Source organism: Sphaeramia orbicularis, chromosome 22 (assembly GCF_902148855.1).
Source record: "Sphaeramia orbicularis chromosome 22, fSphaOr1.1, whole genome shotgun sequence".
Lineage (NCBI taxonomy): Eukaryota > Metazoa > Chordata > Actinopteri > Kurtiformes > Apogonidae > Sphaeramia > Sphaeramia orbicularis.
In genome coordinates this window covers 52550624-52565268 of record NC_043978.1, presented here as the reverse complement: position 1 = coordinate 52565268, position 14645 = coordinate 52550624, and the positions used below count along the sequence as shown (strand labels likewise).

Below are 14645 nucleotides of genomic sequence, written 5' to 3'. Positions count from 1 at the left end.
CACAAATACTAAACACATTTTTATTTGATCCCAACAGGATCTAATGTTATGTGACAAAATGTTCCTGTGTTCAAACTGAAACTCTGTTTTACAGACATTACAGTTTCAGATCCTGTTCAAATGTTCATTTCTATTAGTTCAGATCTAACATATTATTTTTGTGCGATCCCAACAAAGGAACTCCCATCTGCCTCTCAGACAGCACAGAGTGCTTTTAGGATGATTCAAATAACCATTATTTCATAAAACAGTGTTTAATTATATTAAATAAGATTAAAAACAATAAAAAAAACCCAAAAAATAAAAATGAACCTTCACAATATCTGCATTTGAATAAATACCTAAACATGTTGATACAGTACTTTTTAATATTGATACAGTATCATGAAATGAAATATCGCGATATATTGCAGAACCGATATTTTCTAACAGCCCTAATCTCAACACCAAAATGGATGTTGCATTGGCCTATTTCAGCTCATTCTGCAAAAGGTTAAAAAAGATTGAAGCAAGTGAAAAACACTCATGTCTGGTCATATTGAAGATGCACAGACATCTTCAGCAACTCTGAACAGACTGTAGAAAAGACAGTTACATCAGTTTTACAACAAACATTCTTGACTTGTAAAATGATCTTTTAAACGGCAAAATATCATAAGAGTAAATGATGAATAATTCAAAGTGGATCAAAATATTACTTTCTCTTGCTATCAACTGAAATGCATTTACAGGAATGCACCTTTATTTTAAGAACTACGAGAATGCTTTATGTAATACTGCTGCAATTCCAGTAATGTCAATGTGAAAAAAAGAAAGCAGTTCTTTAAAACTCTAAGCTCTACTCTGGTGCATTAAGTATCATGACAGATGTGGCTGTGAATCTGCTTATTTCTTACAGCTGTTTACTGACATACACACCAGATTAATACAGATTGCTTCATGGGTGTTCTTACAGACAGCACATATCTTAAACGTTAAAGCTGAACTTTATAAAGTAGTTATTAACCTCATCATAGACAAGTTACAAATCCTTCATAAGGTGATTGTAAAAAAATATATATTTGTTAATATTTAAACCAAACCACAATCTTTGCCTCTGTCCTAGTGCACAGGTGTCAAACATGCGTCCTGGGGGCCAAATCCAGCCCACCAAAGGGTCCAGTCCGGCCCTGGGATGAATTTATGAAATACAAAAATTACACTGAAGATATGAACAATCCTTTTAGTTCAGGTTCCACATCAGAACAATTTAGTCTCCAGTGGGCAGGACCAGTCAAACACTATCATAGTAACATATAAATAATGACAACTCCAAATGTTTCTCTTTGTAAATGTAAATATTTTCATGTATTTACACTAAAACTTAGTTTAATTTCACAAAAAATGTGAATAACCTGAACAAATATGAACAACCTGAAATGTCTTAAGTGAAGTTAGTACAATTTTAATAATATTCTCCCTGTTATTAAATTTTTTGTGTGTTTGTAGATCCACTGTGATCTGTAAGTTAATATGTACATGTGTAATTGATAAACTGAGGCAGAATATTGTTAAAATTACACTTATTTTTTCAGTTTGTTCATGCTATTCACACCTTTTGAAAGGATAGTTAGTAGATGTAAACCTTTTCATAATGTAAATTTACTTTTTTCACTCTTAAACATAGAGAAAAGTTTGGAGTTGACATTATTTCTATATTATTCTGTTATTATTTTACTGGTTCGGCCCACTGCAGATCAGATTTAACTGAATGTGGAACTGAACTGAAATGAGTCTGACAGCCCTGGCATATAGAAAGCATTTCTATTGCTTAAGCCTAAAAACGAATGGGTTTAATACAGAGGAACTCAGCACAAGTGTGGAAAAAAATGTCTGAAATAATATTTGAGCCAAACCAGTGTTTTCCAGCCTAAACATAAAAACTGTGGCGAGTTGGAAAAGTACTGAATCCTTCAATAACAAATTATATTGACATTTCCTGTCAATATAATTTGACAGGAAATGTCTTTTTCATCCTTTTTTTTTCTGTTTTTCCTGATGTCTTTCTGTTTCCTTTCTTTCTTCTTTCCATTCTCTTTATTCTCATCCTCAGTATATTATAGTATTAATACAATAGTTACATATTGTTGTTAGTGTACTATTGGTGTTGTTTTTGCTGCCGTCGCCTCTATTGCCATCATATACCTGGTTCTGCCCCCATATTCCAACATTCAACCCTAGTTTCTGTAAATTCGATTCATTTTACACCAACAGGTGCGATGTTTTTTAATGGTGATAAATAAATGGGAGCCATACATGTAGCAAAAAATAATCCACACACAATGAGGAGGGAGGCTAAGCAAGGAGTGAGAACAAACAAGCTTGTGTGTTTTTAATGCACAGTACAGACACTTTCATACTAACATTTCCCAACATAGGCCGGGAGTTTATTTTCACCGCTGAAAAAGCAAAATGAATAAATATATAAAAACAATTTTAAAATAAATAAATAAATAGGCTAAATACATAAACCTGCAGCAGTGCTGGGATGGCGAGGTGAACCAGCGTGGGCAATAGCATCAAATGTTGATAAATTGTACTTTGAATCACATTTGGTTATTTTCATTTATTTACTTATTCATTTTTATTAACCCCCTATTTTCCTTTTTTTTCCCTCTTTTTTTTCCTTTCCTTTTCTTCTCTCTCTCTCTTTCTCAATCTCTCTCTCTCTCTCCTTTTCCTTTCTCCTCCTCTTACTCAGTTTCAGCTACCTAATGATCATATTTGGTCGTATCCTTGACTTTTATTTTCTTTTATTTAGGGATGTCCGACATTGGCATAAAAATGTAATATCAGTGAATATCGTTATCGGTTTTTTTTGCCTATCATTAAAACCGATAAAATAATGCCTTGATTTCGCCGGCATTTACCGACGCGTAAATGAAGCATTGTTTGTAGCTGAAAGAAATGTGAAGTTTTCAAAACTGTACAGTAGAGTTGCCACACTGTAATAGACTAATGGAGGGAGGGAGAGAAAATAAATAAATATGGCATTTTTTCCACAACTTCAGTTGAAGTATGTATTCTTTGCACAGACAGTGTTTACATTTTGAAAGCCTTGTTGCATTTGAGAATGCACCCAATGGGGCATCACAGTAAAATTAGGCATGATGTGTTAATTCCATGACAGGAGATATGTGATGTTACCTAAAATTAGTTTAATATCCCACATATATTGGCAGCGGTATCGGTAGATATTGGAATTGGAAATTAAGCGTTGAACAATATCGGCATATCGGTTTTGGGCAAAAAAGCCAATATCAGACATCCCTACTTTTATTTCTTTCCTTTTCTTTATTTGATTTGATTTGACTTAATTTGATTTTTATTTATTATTATTTTATTATTATTATTACTTTTTAAAAAATTTTTCTTCTTAAGAAGTCCACATCACATCAGTCACACCACTTACACATCTTACACACTACGCTACACACAGAACATGTACACAACCAGGACAGGACATTGATTTTTACTACTGACTGACGTGTTTCTTTTGTTTATTACATGCCATATATCTACACCCCCCCCCCTCCCCACACACACACACACATTATGATGATGTAATATAAATATTGTATAATACTGTACATAATATCACTTGGTGTTGCTTCAATAAAGGTTAAAAAAAAAAAAGACATTTCATGTATCTTCAATCACAGCCTTTTTTCTGGAAATCATTTTTCATTTTCTCTCTCTTTTTTGCCTCTTTCGTTCCTAGGTTTCTCTCCAATACTTCCTTCACTGGTGCCACTGGCCTGATCCAAGTGGATGCTGGTCTATCTCGAGTCCTTTCCTCCCAGCTGTTCCATGTTTGGAGCCTGAAGAGGGGCGCTCTGGGCCAGCCGGCATGGGTGACTGTGGGCCAGTGGACCCGCGGCAGCCTGGAATTAGAAGGGGGGGTCCTGGGGTTGGTGGGAGGCTTTGGCAGCAGCCAGGGCCAAGGTCTTGGAGCAGGTGTTAGAGGGGGGGACGGCCAGGGGGACGGCCACGTGGGAGGACGATGGAGGCCCGGATTATCCGTGGAGGGTCACCGCCTGAGAGTGGTGACGCTAGTGGAGCATCCCTTTGTGTTCACACGGGAGGTGGATGAGGACGGTCTGTGTCCAGCTGGTCAGCTCTGTCTGGACCCCAAAACCAACCGCTCAGATATAATCAACAGCCTCTTCAACCAGCTGCACAACCCAAACTCCACCGCTGTAGACCTGGACAGCATTGGTGAGTTTGGTTTTGGGATTTGTCCTCACACTCCACAGCAGAGATCAAGTACTAGTATGTAGGGATGGAAGCATATGAAAATTTCATATCACGGTTATTGTGACCAAAATTATCATGGTTATCATTATTATTGCGGTATTTATACTTATACACATGAAGAAATAATGTAACCAAGCTGTATTTTGAAAAAAAAAAAAAAAAAATAAAATAAAATAATAATAATAATAGGCACAATGTACTTTCTGTTGCAGAAATATTCCAATATTATGTTTATGTTTATGTTTATGTTTATGTTTACGCATTTGGCAGACGCTTTTTTCCAAAGCGCCTTACAGGGGAAAACCAATTAAATCACTCAATCAATCAAATTTTATTTATATAGCGCCAGATCACAAAAAAGTTATCTCTTGACATTTTATATATAAAGTTGGTCAAAACCAGACTCTAAGTCAATTTACAGAAACCCAACAGAATCAACAATGAACAATATTAACATGTAAACATCAAACATACAAATGTGCATTGAAGATGGCAGCTTATGGACACTGTTTGACCCTTTTCCATATCAAGTTTGAGTTGTTGTAGTTTATTTTGTCATAGATAGATAGATAGATAGATAGATAGATAGATAGATGCAAGCAAACTTCATAGAAATGTTGAATATAAGCGACAAATGAACAAAATAAGGAACAAATAGGACAAAAATACAAACATAAGCAGCAAAATCAATGAAAAATGAACAAAAAACGAGATAAAATGAATAAAAACTGACCAAAATTGGCAAGAAAATGAATAAAACTAAATGTAAATCAGTAGCACAATGATTCAGGACATGTGCAGTACTGTGACTTTTCAAAGTGCAGTAATCAAACACAGTTATCATGATAATTAGAGTTTAACTCTTTCGGTGCCAGACAGTTAAGGGGCTAATAAGCCTTAAAAGTGCCACAGAATTTGGCCATTTTTCAGTGTTTCGCGTCGTTTGTATAATATTTGAAGAATCCTGCAGGAAACCGCTCGGTAACATCCGACCGATTGCTGATTAGATCCAAAACGCACCGGACGCAGCCGATTCATTATTGATCGTAATTTGCATAATTTATTATAATAATAATAATAATAATAATAATAATAATCATCATCATCATCTTTATTTATATAGCACTTTTCATACATTAAAAACTGTAGCACAAAGTGCTTTACATATCAGTTTAAAAATCAGTACCGCCCCCCACCCACACCCACCCACTCACCCGCACACACACACACACACACACACACACACACACACACACACACACATATACATGTAAACCCACAAGCTCACACATACTTAAGAAGACTGACTGAGCACGGGTAGACCAGAACAAAAATGTACAAGTAAAAGTAAAACATCAGTTTAGGAGGCGCTGTCTCAGGGAGCCATCCGCACCAGGATGCAGCCGCCGACCCCGGCGACCAGGCACCAGCAACACAGCCCCGCATCCCAACTAGTGGGAGAGGGCCAACTGGGACCCCCACCCACCAGAAAGGAGCGGACCCCAGTGAGAGAAGGCGCCACAGCCCCCGGAGTCCACAGCCGCCCCCCGGCATGGAGGGCTCCCTCTGATGAAACACCGGAGAATAAGAAACATTAAAAAGATATAAAAATATTATTCGGTCGCGTGACCTCAAATTCCCGTCTGCTTGGTCTCAAAAGGGGGACACAGAAAGAACGTCATCGAAATGTGAGAAAGAAATGGGGGCGGATGGTTTGTTTGTACACAAATATGGCGTGTTCTCCAAAGCCGATCTGATCGGCCCGTGGCACTTTAAAGGTTGTATTCGTAAAGCCGATTTAATCGGCCCATGGCACTGAAAGTGTTAAACGGTAATACTAACCGTCGGGAATTTTACAGTAATCGTTACATCCCTACTAGTATGTGATGTGTACTTAGATATAAAGGAGGACATGCGGTCTAATTCATGTAATCTGAGTTTGTTGTGTGAACTCTTTGCCAATGTTGGGGAAACGACTTTGAAAGCATTGTTTTGCAAACTACCTACCATTTCCCACTGGAGGTATTTGAAGTACGCCAGAGAGAAATTGAATCAATCAATCAATCAATCAATCAGTCAATCAAATTTTATTTATTTCGCGCCAAATTAGGGATGTAATGATATGAAAAATTCATATCATGGTTATTGTGACCAAAATTATCAGTTATCATTATTATCGCAGTATTATTGAAATTGTGCTCAAAATGTTCAAAAAGTACTAATACACACACTGAAATAATTTGACCAAGTTGTATTTAGAAAAAATAAAGAAACAAAGAAATAAATTAAATAATTGGTACAATGTCCCTTCTGTTGCAGAAACATTCAAATTTTAACCCTTAGAGGTCTGAGTCTTTTTTTATCCATTTTTCAGTCCTTTTGATTTTGCCTTTATATACTATATAAACAAATGTTTACTATACCCATGTTTGGGATCTGTTTTTTCAGCACAACTTCATCTATATCATCTGTCTATTATTTTTTTTTTACTTTAACCTACTATAAAAACATAAAAGGACAGAAAACACACAAAAAATATAGAATCCGATTTGAAAAATGTATATAATTTATTGCATAAATAACACACAGATGCTTAACGAACCTTTTCAAAGACTTTAAAAGTGAATATTGGTTCCAAATATTAGGTATAGAAAATTAAAATTGTAATAAATTAGAACTATACTCAAATATTTGACATAAAAGCAGATCTTTACATTAGTGTTTTTTCCCCTAAAAGTGCGGTAATCAAACACGGTTATCATGGTAATTAGAATAGTGGATATACTACTACTACAATACAAGTACTAACAGGGGATATACTACTACTACAAATACAAGTACTAACAGGGGATATACTACTACTACAAATACAAGTACTAACAGTGGGTATACTACTACTACAAATACAAGTACTAACAGGGGATATACTACTACTACTACAAATACAAGTACTAACAGTGGATATGCTACTACTACAAATACAAGTACTAACAGTGGGTATACTACTACTACAAATACAAGTACTAACAGTGGATATACTACTACTACAAATACAAGTACTAACAGGGGATATACTACTACTACAAATACAAGTACTAACAGTGGATATACTACTACTACAAATACAAGTACTAACAGTGGATATGCTACTACTACAAATACTAGTATTAACAGTGGGTATACTACTACTACAAATACAAGTACTAACAGGGGATATACTACTACTACAAATACAAGTACTAACAGTGGATATACTACTACTACTACAAATACAAGTACTAACAGTGGATATGCTACTACTACAAATACAAGTACTAACAGGGGATATACTACTACTACAAATACAAGTACTAACAGTGGATATGCTACTACTACAAATACTAGTATTAACAGTGGATATACTATTACTACAACAGTTAGTACAAATACTATAAACCTCTACCATCTATGGAACTGTATAATAAACACTATCAGAACTATTTGGATAAGTGAGTGATGACGATGAAGGAGGACAGAGGTGAGAGAGAATTAAAGGTTCAACATGTTCGATATGTGAATGCTTCTGTGCTTTGGTTAAGTTTCTGTTACATTCTGCTTTTCTAACACAATCACCATCTCATTTTCCAATAGTTCTTCAACATCCATCGTTTCCGTCTTGACAATAGTGACAGAGTGCAGAGCTGGTGAAGCCTTAGCTTTGACAGTGAGTTAGCAGGTGACCTGAGACTGTTGTCATTGGATGATCAGTGTAGGGCACCCATTTTTCAACCCTTGCCAATAAGAATTACTTTTATTTTCTTGTCCTGATAATTTCAGATGATTTTGGCCCGTCAAGTGGCCCTTAGTGAGATATAGACATTTTCAGGACTCCAGAATGAACATGAACAGATAATTAACCTGCTCTAAATGTCACAGGCAATAAAGTTTTGTCCTGTTCAGCCTCTTCCACCTCTAAGTTTTACACAAGGACAGTAGTTTAAGGGTGCACTCACACCAGCTTTGTTTAATCCAGTCTAGTTTGCTCAGAAAGTCTGGTTCGTTTGGGCAGGTGAGAAAGCACAATTGATCCTTCAGTAATTGTTGATGCAGCAAGGAGGAGGATATGTTATTAAAAAGATTGGGTTCATTTGACAAAGTGCAGTGTGAAAGCAAACTTGGACCAGCTGAATGTTCCAACCCCAATCATGCTGAGTCTATTAGCTGTGAAAACAGCTTTAACACCTCTAAGTTTTACACAGGGACAATAGAGTATGAGGCCAAGCACCCCTTGGCTATTCAACGATAGGGCTAATTAGGGCCCCCTTACACTAACTACTGTCAGGCTGCAGGTTTGTCATGTGGAAAACTGGGTTTTGAAACCAGTCATATCTCCTTTTCCTAAAATACTATTAAAACTCTAAAACACAAGCGGAGTTTGCTCAAATATTATATCACACATTATCAGCAGACTGAAACATACAAAATTTGGCTCTGCAAACAAATTCACAACTGCTGTGATCATTCTCTTGCACCCCTGGGGGGATCGATATGCGAATTTAAATGTAGTTGGAATATTAGAAAGTTATGGCAAATACATTCAGGTCACTGCTCCCCAACACTGCTATTAACTCATTTGGGTTAGATCCCTTTACTCTGGCATCTACCTACATGTGTTCTACCTTTCCTCAAATCTGAAGTTTCATTTCGTTTCGTTTCATTTCATTTCATTTCATTATTTCATTATTTATTTATTTATTTATTTATTTATTTATATCATGCAAATAAACAAAACAAGGCAAATTAAGACAAAAACAAAATAATATTTAAATGGACAGAATCTATCTTCAAGCACATACAAGTCTGAATTTTGCAAAAGGAGTAGGAAGAAATATAAACTGATCTAATCCAACCCCTCAGTGCTTTTACACCTTTATCATTAACTTAATACAAGAATCAAACAATTCTATTTTCCTAATTTTAGTATCGAACCACAACAAACACATAATGCAGTAACTGAATTACACACACCAGTCTGTTCATGTCAGTACAGTCATACAAACACACTCAACAGTTCAACAGTTTTCTTCAATAATTCCAGCAGATTTATCAGTACAACATTATCCAGAAACAAACAGGCCTCAGTGTCATTATTAAATGCTGGACCTCTCAAGAATTAATTATTTTTATCTTTTTTTAAACTGAATTATGTTTGATATTTGTTTTTTATCTCCACACACAGTTTTCCTCCACAGATGGTCATACAGAAACTTTTGAACCTAGTGCCTACTTTATGAATCTGGAAATTTAATTTTCCCCGTAAATCATAACCTCCCTCTCTTTCACAAAACTTTTCTTGAATATTCCCTGGCAGTCAGTTATTCTTTGCTTTATACGTTATTTGAATAGTTTTGAACATTGAAAGTTGATATCAAAAACAAAATCAATATGGGATCATGGCTGGTCAGTCCAGTTCAACAGCACCACCAGGTAAAGATCAGGGGTATGGCACTGCACCTACGCCTCTATTTCATGAATAAGATATTTAAACACAATAAATCAATAAAAGATCAAGTCCACTGAGTCCACTTCAAAGAAATACCTGATACTGTATCTCTTGCTCCTGAGAGCACTTGCACAGTATTACTACGGTAACGTACTATAGCACAGGTGTCAAACATGTGTCCCGGGGGCCAAATCTGGCCCGCCAAAGGGTCCAGTCCGGCCCTGGGATGAATTTATGAAATGCAAAAATTACACTGAAGATATTAATAATCCTTTTAGTTCAGGTTCCACATTCAGACCAATTCAATCTCCAGTGGGCAGGACCAGTCAAATACTATCAGAATAACGTATAAATAATGACAACTCCAAATTTTTCTCTTTGTAAATATAAATATTTTCATGTATTTACACTAAAACAAAATATAATTTCACAAAAAATGGCAATAACCTGAACAAATATGAACAACCTGAAATGTCTTAAGAGAAGTAAGTACAATTTTAACAATATTCTGTCTGTTATTAAATGTTTTGTGTATTTGTAGATCCACTGTGATCTGTAAATTATACACTGTAAGCCCGGATAAGTAGCGGTTACTCAAAAAATTTGAGGCAAGTGATTGCACTTAAATGATTTGAGTAATGATTGACTAATCAATTGGTTTAAGTAGGTTCAACTTTAATGCTAAAAGTATTGAACTTAAATTATTAAGTAGAAAACACTAAAAGACAAGTTATATGTACTTTAAATCTGTTGTAAAATCAACCCCACTATCCAACCATTCAACTCAGCATTTTAGGTTACACTGACTAATTTTCTCAATTGAAGCCAGATGAATTTATCATTGATTTAACAACTTCTTTTAAATTAATTAAACTCAAAATCCTATTCCTGACCAAAATAGGTATAAAATTATTAAACTTAAGGTATTGTAGTATGAATGGAAGTTAGCTCAATGTCTTGCCTACACAGGAAATGCTTTTAATATGTTAAGACATTAAGATTTCCATTGTATAATATCAGTCTCAGATGAACAGTGAAGCCATAGTTCTTCCTCTGGCTCTGACTCATGGTGCAGCTCTACAAAAATACAAAAACAAACACAAAAAGGCCAATAAACACTGCCATACACACATTAAATCCAAATTAACACTAACACCACAACCCCTGCACAGAAAAAGAACACATTTTCAACAACATGCCCAATACCCACAATGCAATGCGAAGATAAAAAGGTAAAACTTAGTGATTTAATTCCATTCAACTTAAACTTTTTCGTGCTTTCAACTATGTCTACAAATTAGTAGAATATACTTAAGATTTTATAGTAACATCATAAAACTTAAATCATTTAAGTGCATTGTAATTAAAGCCGTTTAGTAAATATAAATTCCGGGCTTACAGTGTAATGTACATGAGTAAATAATAAACTGAGGCAGAATATTGTTAAAATTACACTTATTTTTTTCACTTTGTTCATGTTATTGAAATTTCTAAACAATAAACTCAACCACTAAAGTACAGACATTTTTTTTTTTTAAATTGTACTATTTTGTACATTGCACTGTATACACTGGCACTGACGGGATGTGTGTGTGATGTATCGCTGTGTGATAAAGAAGGAGGTGGATGTGTGAGGGAATGAATGTATGGATATTGATATGTGAGTGATGCATATTTTGTTTTTATGTTTTGTTTGTATTATATATTTATATTTTATAGTTATTAATACTATTTATTACTATTGTTATTTTATGAGTCCGTATCCTGATAGTGCACCTGAATTTCATTGTACATTCTGTATAATGATAATAAAGTATCTTATCTTATCTTATCTTTGAAAGGATAGTTTGTAGATATAAACCTTTTCATAATGTAAATTTACTTTTTTCGCTCTGAAACACAAAGAAAAGTTTAGAGTTGACATTATTTATATATTATTCTGTTATTATTTAACTGGTCCGGCCCACTGCAGATCAAATTTAGTTGAATGTGGAACTGAACTAAAATGAGTTTGACACCCCTGTACTATAGTGGAGAGTAGCTGTAAATTGTGAGGCATCATCATTTTCTTTGACTTAAATCAACTAATGGCAAATATGGAAGCTAACTGAAATTGGTGTTGGTATTAAAGATGACCCAGGACCTAAAGAAAGTAAACGTTTTCATTTAATAGCCAGCAGTTAAAGAGATATAAGCCAGACTGTATAACACACAGAGGTAATAGCTGCTGCAATGTCATTACAAAATATGTGATCACCGAATTCTATAGGATGGTTCTTGGACAGACAGCACACGTACAAGTGCCAAGTTTTAAGAGCAACTGGCATACTGTTGGATTTTGAGTGAGTTTGCAAGAATGTTTGCCAAAAAAATTTAATCGAGAAAGTATAAAAAGTGAAATTAATGTCAGAACAGAATGTAATATGACTTAATGTAGGCCTGACGTGAGCCAGGATCATTTAAAAAACACACGTGTGAGTGTCCTATGAGGATATATCAACATTTTCCTTGATTCATAACCAACTGTTGTGTATAAATTCCCAGGAGTGCGATCTCTGCACTTCCAAAGCATAAATATTCAGACAAGAGTGGATAAATTTCATATCATCATCATCATGTGTGTCCTTGTAGACCTGCCGGAGGACCTGAGGAAGTGCTGCTATGGGTACTGCATCGACCTGTTGGAGAAACTGGCGGAGGACATGGGTTTCACCTTCGACCTCTACATTGTCGGAGATGGGAAGTACGGGGCGATGAGCGGGAGCGGACGCTGGACAGGGCTGGTCGGGGATCTGCTGAGCGGAACCGCTGACATGGCTGTCACTTCTTTCTCCATCAACTCTGCCAGGAGCAGAGTCATCGATTTCACCTCGCCCTTCTACTCCACCAGCCTGGGCATTCTGGTACAGCTGCTTAACCCTTTCATGCATGAATTATGAGAACCTTAATGGGTCAAAACACAGTCATGTCCCGTCAGAGAGCGAACTTTAATTGATCGCCATTCCAACATTTATTTGAATATAAAGTAGCTCCATGTTTTGGATAATGCCTTATGGTCCAACTAAAGCAAAAATGAATTTAAAAGTAAAAATGTGGGTCAGATTGTCTCTAAAATGTCACTTCAGAGAGATTTTGAAAACTGTGTTTTGACCCTAATTAAGATTTTTTTCGTGAGTGTTTTTATTCTTCTTTAGGCATGAAAAAAACAATGCAATTGAATTTTTGGTAACACTTTACTTGAAGGTCTAGTTTATAATGCATTAAGCGCACATTCATTAGACATTATAATGCATTTATAATGCATTATAAAAGTCATTACAACAGTTTATGATCATGTACAACAACTTATACCAAGGTTAATGAAGTATTATAAGTGTAGGCCTGATGTATTATAAATTCAGCTTTCATAATGTTTTATACATCCATACCAAAGCAGTGAGAAGGAATTTATTTTTTTAGGTGGGAACTTTTGTTAGATTTTGTCACTGGTCCCTATACCCATCTATTTTAGGGATTTCATATTTATTAAAAAAAAAAAAAACAGTATGTGTTTGAAATAACAGAGATTTAGAGCTGCTACATTTTTTTTTTAATTTATGTATAAAGCAACATATAACACTTCTATTTCCTGTCTCTGTTCTTTTAATGTTTGGTTTTTGCAAAATAAAGAGTTATTCAGAACACTTTGATGTATAATTTTGGACTTACACTTTACTTAGATCCAGCAGATACTGCTCATACGTCATCATACTTGTGTTATGATATCATACAATTGCTAATAACCTTATACAGTGTTGTCACTTTACTAAAAGCTCTTAAAGTCCTCCTGTAACTTATTATTGATGTTTCTAAGGCATTATTCAGTTTCAAAAACTACATGTCAGAACAGTTCTCTGTGTCTTTATAACTGGCTACAGTTCTGATGGTTAGAATGTGTTCTGTAACCCAGGACTGGAGATTCTTCCTTCAGACACTGTTGTCACTTTGGTATGGATGTATAAAACATTATGAAAGCTGAATTTATAATACAGTATGCCTACACGTATAATACTTTATTAACCTTGGTATAAGTTGTTGTACATGATCATAAACTGTTGTAATGACTTTTATAATGCATTATAATGTCTTATGAATGTGCGCTTAATGCATTATAAACTAGACCTTCAAGTAAAGTATTACCGAATTTTTTTTTATGAACCTATTTTTCATGGAGTTACAAAAATGTCCACTCAGCTGGACACAATGTGTTTAATTTTTGAAGAAAAGAAACATGTATTTACTGATACACTGTGTGAAAACTATGAAATAATTTTTTTTAATGCCGCTAATCTGATGTTTTGTCACATTTTAACATACTCTAATATTAGTTATTACTCACTTTATGGAGATAATATGCAAAAAAAAAACAAAACAGTCTAATAACAATAACAAGCAATTGATTTACTCTCAAACATGTTAGTGCAGATCAGATTTATCACCAGCAAAGTTACAGTAATGGTAGAAATGGCAGTGTGTGGGATGGTGTATAAGTGTCCACTGTGTTGGCTGATATGGAACTAAAACAATTAAATTCATGAATATCCAAGAGAACAGCTGGAGAAGAACTGTCCACTGGAGTGACCACTGCGCATGAAAGGGTTAAAGTCATCATTAGTTTGTAAGAGTCAGGAGTTTGCATTTTAATGACAGTGGAGGACAGAGGTTATGTCTAAAAATATAACACATGGTGTGACAGTGGCAGAATCCTGTGTCTTCAGTGTTACTTTGATTTCTTAATCTCTCCTCTTTTTGGCTGACAAGATTTCAGTGATGTGGTCCACAATTACTTCACCCTGCTTTCACCCTCATGCCCCTCTCATTGAGGTCC

General features: G+C 35.1%; 1 protein-coding gene across 1 annotated transcript in view; it reads left to right on the top strand.

Annotated features, from left to right (window-relative positions):
- grin3ba (glutamate receptor, ionotropic, N-methyl-D-aspartate 3Ba) overlaps positions 1–14645 on the top strand; it is a 269174-nt gene that overhangs the window by 166761 nt on the left and 87768 nt on the right. The window contains exons 3-4 of the mRNA XM_030127637.1: positions 3761–4257; positions 12410–12681. Of these exons, the coding sequence (XP_029983497.1) occupies positions 3761–4257; positions 12410–12681 (769 nt within the window). The remainder of the gene's footprint in view (positions 1–3760; positions 4258–12409; positions 12682–14645) is intronic.